The sequence below is a fragment of the Neofelis nebulosa genome, chromosome 15 (genome assembly GCF_028018385.1).
Source record: "Neofelis nebulosa isolate mNeoNeb1 chromosome 15, mNeoNeb1.pri, whole genome shotgun sequence".
Taxonomy (NCBI): domain Eukaryota; kingdom Metazoa; phylum Chordata; class Mammalia; order Carnivora; family Felidae; genus Neofelis; species Neofelis nebulosa.
The window spans coordinates 20,077,614-20,085,101 of NC_080796.1; the positions used below are offsets into that span (position 1 = coordinate 20,077,614).

Consider the following 7,488-nt stretch of genomic DNA (forward strand, 5'->3'; position numbering starts at 1 on the left):
CAGCCAGGTCACGATCTCGCGGTCCGTGAGTTCGAGCCCCGCGTCAGGCTCTGGGCCGATGGCTCGGAGCCTGGAGCCTGTTTCCGATTCTGTGTCTCCCTCTCTCTCTGCCCCTCCCCCGTTCATGCTATGTCTCTCTCTGTCCCCAAAAAAATAAATAAATAAATAAATAAATAAATAAATAAATAAAAACATTTAAAAAGAAAAAAAAAAAAAAAGAAAAAGTCTACTTTGCTACTAGGGGAGGAGGAAGAAACGTTTTCCTCCTCCCCCAGTAACAACCCAGCCAATGAGATACTCGCACAACTCAGCCAATGAAAAGCCACTACCCTTGGAACTCTCAGTTTGCTCCAATGGATTTCTTGTTTACAACAACTCCTCCCAACACCCCCCACCCCCGCCCTCACTCTAAAAGAGAATGTTCTCCTGCTTCTTTCTGCAGACTTGCCTTATGGCTTTTGCTATACCTGGCATGTTCCAAACTGTAGATCCTCTGCTATCTCTGAATAAACCCATTCCTCTAGTAAACTGTTTTACTTTTAAGGTCAACAGAGCCATAGATATGGATTAAATCAGCTAGGAAGGAGATGTAGGAGAATGAAAAGAAAATGAGAGAACCCCAGCCGGAAAAGTAAAAGGAGACCAAAAAAAGAAATAACTGGTAACCGTGGAAGGGAAAACCGGGAGACAATAATATGCTGGAATACAGGAAAAGGAGTGTCAAGGAGTTAGTAAACCCAAAAATTGCTCATTAACATGACAGTTTCAAAATCTATCTGTAAGAATTCGTGAGAAAAAGGAGTCTAGAAAATTTCGAGGAAGACAAAAGTAGGGGGGGAAATGCTTTGTCAGGTGTCTAAACATAGTATAAAGATACAATATTGTGAATGTGCTATGAGTATGAATGAACACACAGATCAATGGGTCAGAAGAAATGATCCAGGAAAACATACAGTCCTCAGAAGAAAATCAGTAAAGGAAGTGAACAAAAAAAGGGTCACAGAAGGGAATAAAGGGAATCATCCCTACTGAGAGAGCCCTGTCTGCAAAGTTCTGGAGCTATGAACAAGCAGGGCACATTTGAAGAAGCAGCAGAAATCCTTCATGACTTCAGGGGGAGTTGGAGGGGAAAGGCAAGGGAGAGTCTGGAGAAGAAAACAGGACCCTCTGGTGGAAGAGAGATTCTCCTTCTGAAGATCTAGCAAGTATCTGAGCTTTGAGGAGAAGATCTGGAACGAAGAGATCGAGTTACCAGCATGCTGCTACAGAGACCAAGAGCAGCTCTATGTACATGACATGCTGGGATGTGTCTACCAATTTCTTTAAAGAGATAAGACCACAACCTGGTAATATGATACCTTGCAAATCAACAAAGACGTAACTGAATGCAATGTCCTAATGTGGCTTTTAGTAAAAAGAAAATAGTTGATGGCACAATAAATACTAAGGGGAGCGTTTTTTAAAGCCACAAGTTAATGATAACTGAAATCCTTGTGCAATTTAAAGTTTACCTCTTACATTGAACTACAGTGGTCCAAACTCATTCAACTGTCTTCTGCTTAGACTGACTACCCTTCCTTACCTTGTATAAAAAGAAGCATAACCAGATCCTTAATGTCTATGTTTGTGAATCACTCCATAGCAACTACCTTTGCACATTTCCACACGTCTCATAACTGTGTCCTGTCTGGGGAAATCAAAGGCAGTCTCAAAAGGTGAAAAGAGCCCCCAAAGAAGCATTTTTCAACTAAGAGAAATGGCACAACAAAGAGGAAAATTGTAGTCGCTTTTCCTTCTTTCTAAAGCTTACTGCCAAGAAGACCATGGTTAAGCTTGGATTTTGTTCTAAAATTTAGGGGTTTTCTCCACATTTCTTTTCTAGATATAATTCTGGGTCTCTGTTTATCTTAAAGCTCATAACTTACGGAGGTGTTTGCATTCCTTTTAAATATCTGGTTGTGACAGGGGGTGCCTGGGTGGTTCAGGCAGTTAAGCATCTGACTTTTGATTTCAGCTCAGGTTAATGATCTCATGGTTCCTGAGTTTGAGCTCCCCACCCCCACGCCTACTCCTGGTATTGGGCTCTGTGCTGACAGTGTGGAGCCTGCTTGGGATTCTCTCCCTCTCCTTCTGCCCCTCCCCTGCTCTCTCTCTCTCAAAATAAATATATAAACATTAAAAAAATAAATATCTGGTTGTGACAGGGCTTATTGTTGGTCAGATTCACTGTTTCATTTACATGTATATAATATTCCTTTGTTCTATAAACATGTTACACTCGACAAAATGCAATGGATCTAAAATATTTTTTTTAAGACAGAGTGCATGCAAGTGGGAGAAAGGGACAGAGGGAGAGACAGACAGACAGACAGAATCTCAAGCAGGCTCTGTGCTCAGCACAGAGCCCAATGCGGGGCTCAATCCCACGACCCTGAGATCATGACCTGAGCCAAAATCAAGAGTCGAATGCTCAACTGACTAAGCCACCCAGGTGACCCAGATCTAAAATATTTTTAACAAATATTAGAAGACTCAAAAAATTTAATGCCAGACCAGTGGGGGCTTTTAACCAGGGAAGTGGTATAAATTAAATTAATAATATGAGAAAATAATCTGGCATCAGGGTGGAGAATTTATTCTAAGTGGGCAAGAGTAGAAATACAAAGATGAGTTAAAAAGCATTGTGAAAATCTAGGCCTTATTTTCAACAGTTCTGAAGTTGTGATAATTCCAAAAAAGTTATGGCTGAAGTGTCCCTTTATTTTATCTATAAAAGCGGAGTTTCATGAATTTTAATACTATCAACAAAATTATAACAGACAGCTTTAACTATTATAAAGTACAAAATGCTTTAATATTTGGAAGCAATCACATTCCCATGACAATGTGCTATTATAAACAATTTCTTGTTTGTTTAAGTACATTCTTGAAAGACTTTGTGCAACAATTTGTCCAATGGTACAAGTATGTGCAATACATGGTCCACACTCTGTACTCAATAAATATTTACTAAGTAAATAGACATATCATTTTTTTAAAATCATTTTTTTAAAAATAGCTCCTCATTCAGAAGTTATACCAGTGGACCAGCTTTATGCCCCACCTTAATTTCTACCCATGAAATATTCTTAAGTATTCTACCCATGAAATATTCTCATGGAATAAAGTACAAGCTATAATCCCAGCTATAATCTCAGAATATTTAAGAACAGGCCAAAAATTATCTTTGACTTTTAGAGTTAAACTATATAACTTTAAATGACACAAATATAGTAGGATTAAGAGTTATGGATGTGTCTGCAGAAAAGATAACCAGCAAAAATTCAAGTATGTTTGTTTTCTTATTGGAGGTATTGTTGTTAACGTGAAGGATTCAGTTCAACATACTAAAGAACTTCCTGATAGTGAGGACAGCTAAAAGAATGAGCACCAAAAAGGAATTCAGCACCTGCTTTTCTGAGAGGTTTTATAAAGGTAATAGTCCTCCATAAATCTCACTCAATCTCCATGTAGAATGCACAATGTCACAGAGTGTGAGCTAACATTGATTTGTGCCAATGATGACTTTCGTTTTTAAGTTTGAAAAGCAAATGAATAAAGTGAACACTCTTTCAGTGAAGAACACTTACCCTAATTAAGAAAACAGACTAATCATGTGCTATTGCAACACAAAATCCTCAAAAATAAGAATTATGGCAATTATAAATAATGATCTCTTTGCAAAGAAGTATCCCTGCTCCAAGGTTCTTGCCACCTATGGAAGTAATCATACTGCATTTATTTGAAAATTAATCATTATTCTAACTTTTCATTAGTTTTCACTAAGACTAATGAAAGGCAACTACTAGTCAGCCTCTTTGCCTTAAATTCAAAACTAGTAGGAATATATCAACAACCCTTAAGGCATCCTAATAGTTAAGAGACCATTTCATTGACTTTGAATAAGAGAACCATTTAGCAACTAGTACATTGTGCTAGGAAGGAAAAAAATAACTAGATCCTGTCTCCCAAGAATTTATTATCTAAATGAATACATATACACAAGTACATATATCAGCAAAAACTCTAGACTACTTGAGGACAGTGATGGCTGTACAGTGACCCATCCTGCTGGATCTCCTCATCAAATGATTTGAAACATGCTCCTCAGTATAACTTGAAGACAGAGTGCCAAAGCTGCAAAATAACTGGAATTAAAGAGAAAACTCACCAAATTACAGTGTATCATCTCTCACTTGGCCACCCACCTCATTCTATTGCAAGATCGGGTAGAGGTTGGCCAAGAAAAACCTCATGGAAGAAAAGAAAGGGAAGCTAGCGAAAGGGGCTACATACACTAGAAAATATTTTTAAAAAAAAAAAAGGCATCAAGGCAGGTCAGAGCACAGACTACTGTGAAGGAATTTCAAATCTAGGAGTTTGAAGAACTAGACACCATTTAAAAGGATTGGCACAATATGAAGGGGGGGGGTGCGTGGCATAAACATACTGACTGCAGTCAATGAGACAGTCCTTGAAATGCATAGCTCTAGGGGAGAAAAGAAAAGAAGATAGGCACTTTGGAAAGTCCGTTGTAAAATAAAAAGAAGAAAAAAAGAAAAGGTAAAATGGAGAGTCCTGTAAGACAGAAAAGAACCACAGAATTTGGAGGACTCCTAACCCCTCTACCATAATTAAACAAACAAGCAAACTGTTAAATACCTGAACTTTTCTATTCCTTCAGAAGAGGACACCATTAAATGAGGAATCTAATAAGACATCTCAATATCATAAAAATAAAGAAGATGAAGGTTATGCTATGTCTAGATAGATGGATAGATAGGTAGATAGCTAGATAGGTGTGAGGGAGGGATTGAGGGAGGGAGGGAGGGAAGGAAGGGAAAAAGGAAGGAAGGGAGGAAGGAAGGAAGGAACAGAGAGGAAGGAGGGAAGGAGAGGAAAAAGGAAGGAAGGAGGGAAGGAAGGAAGGAAGGAAGGAAGGAAGGAAGGAAGGAAGGAAGGAAGGAAGGAAGGAAGGAAGGAAGGACAACAAAATCCTTTCCCAGAGATCCACTGGAAAAGTTCTATTTATGTCTCCTTGGCCAGAATTGAAAATGCATGGTGACTCCTAAGTGCAAGGGCATCTGAAATAATCATCTTTCCCAGCCAAGGCAGAATGGGAAAAATGAACTTGGAAGCTCTTGGATAGCCATTAAACAGTGTATTTCATATCTCTCATGTGTCATCCTCACACTTGATTAGTAAGTAGTTCAGCTAGATATAAAATCACAAGCCTAAAATCAAATTATCTTAGACTTTTGAAGTCATTGCCTCATTGCCTTCTACTATTGTATTATAAAAGCCCATTGTCATTTCCATTCTTTGTCCTTTAAACGTGACTTGTATTTCTTTTTCTAGAAGGTGATGGAGCTTTCTTTTTAATCCCTGCAGTTTTGAAATTTCATGGTGCAATGCCTGGTTTGGGGTCTTTTCAAATTTCCAGGTCTGGAACTTCATCAATTCAATTTCTACAAAGATCAAACCTCCAGTTATCCATCCAAGATGAAGGAAGGTCAGTCTGGTGGTTGTGCAACATGGAAGTAAGAAATATCTGTTCCATAAACAAACTTTCAGCCACTCATGTTGTGTCTTTTTACTGATACCTTTGCAGTTCCTGATGTCTCCAGTCCCTAAACCACCACCCCCTGACTTCATCTGGTGTAAATTCACCTTTACATGTTAGCATCCCCCTTGCAAGCTCAGTGTTAACTCTCATTTCTGATGACTCATCAGCTCACTTCCTGTCTTCAGAAAATGTGCTGATATTTCTTCTCTACTTTAATCTCCTCTCTGATTTTCTATATCCTTTAAGTTTATGACTTTTTTATTTTTTATTCTCATTTGTGTGAGGTTTCAAAAGGTAGCAGAGAGAAAAAAATATATGTTTCAATCCACCATATTTAGCCTGGAGTTTTCTCAAGTACACCTGTAGTGTGAAGAATGAATCTGTAGGGGTGGGAGGTGGCTAAGGTGGTTGGTGGGATGGGCTAAGACGGAGAGTAGGGAGACAATCGAGACTTTCAGTTTGAAGTGATGACAATCCAACTTATGATAGTAGCAGGAATAACGGAGATAAGAGGACAACCTTGAGACAAACTAAATTGATAGAAACAGCTGGGGTTGCTCTCCTCTCCAGCCTTCCAAGATGCCGAAAGGGAAGAAGGCCAAGGGGAAGAAGGTGGCCCCGGCCCCTGCTGTTGTGAAGAAGCAGGAGGCCAAGAAGGTGGTCAACCCCCTGTTTGAGAAAAGGCCCAAGAACTTTGGCATCGGACAGGACATCCAGCCCAAAAGGGACCTCACGCGCTTTGTCAAGTGGCCCCGCTACATCCGACTGCAGCGGCAAAGGGCTATTCTCTATAAACGTCTCAAAGTGCCTCCTGCGATTAACCAGTTCACCCAGGCCTTGGACCGCCAAACAGCCACTCAGCTGCTCAAGCTGGCCCACAAATACAGGCCGGAGACCAAGCAAGAGAAGAAGCAGAGATTGCTGGCCCGGGCTGAGAAGAAGGCTGCTGGCAAAGGGGATGTCCCCACAAAGAGGCCCCCTGTCCTTCGAGCTGGGGTTAACACCGTCACCACCTTGGTGGAAAACAAGAAGGCTCAGCTGGTGGTGATCGCACACGATGTGGATCCTATCGAGCTGGTTGTCTTCCTGCCTGCCCTGTGTCGGAAGATGGGGGTTCCCTACTGCATCATCAAGGGGAAGGCCAGGCTGGGGCGACTGGTCCACAGGAAGACCTGCACCACTGTCGCCTTCACACAGGTTAACTCGGAAGACAAAGGAGCTCTGGCTAAGCTGGTGGAAGCCGTCAGAACCAATTACAACGACAGATACGATGAGATCCGCCGCCACTGGGGAGGCAACGTCCTGGGTCCCAAGTCGGTGGCTCGCATCGCCAAGCTGGAAAAGGCAAAGGCTAAAGAATTGGCCACCAAACTGGGCTGAGTGGGCACAGGTGACTTTTCTGTATATAAAAGTAAATAAAAGGCTCTTTCTCAGCCCGGGCCAAAAAAAAAAAAAAAAAAAAAAAAAAAAGAAACAGCTGGGGTTGGTGATTAGTTGTAAAGGAGCAGCATAACAGGTACTGTATATCAGGTTGTGCAGGTTACACTTCAACGGTAGCAACAGTAAGTTCCAGCCTCTGGCTGGGATGATCAGCGAAGACCCCAAAGACGGGTAGGAGTTTGATAGATGGAAATGGACGCTGGGCATTCCAAACGAGGTGATCAATCATTACCATTTATTTGTAACAAGTGTTCTGCCAAGACTACAACTCGGACTATTTTGAAACTGAAAAAACTATCTATTTTGATAGATCTTCTGTCTTCCTGAATGGGGACTATCATTTGCCTTTTGAGACAAACACTCCCTCTCTGTTCCCTTTGGCTTTTACTTCATCACCCTATTGTTTCAGCAATGACCCTGCAAGACAAGTGTTCACACCTTAC

At 40.8% G+C, this 7,488-nt stretch overlaps 1 protein-coding gene across 1 annotated transcript; it reads left to right on the forward strand.

Annotated features, from left to right (window-relative positions):
- Positions 1-6,149: 6,149 nt before the first annotated feature.
- On the forward strand, positions 6,150-7,038 carry LOC131495661 (large ribosomal subunit protein eL8). Its single transcript, XM_058700695.1, has one exon. The coding sequence runs from the start codon at positions 6,185-6,187 to the stop codon at positions 6,983-6,985; it is 801 nt and encodes a 266-aa protein (XP_058556678.1). The 5' UTR covers positions 6,150-6,184; the 3' UTR covers positions 6,986-7,038.
- The last annotated feature ends 450 nt before the right edge of the window (positions 7,039-7,488 follow it).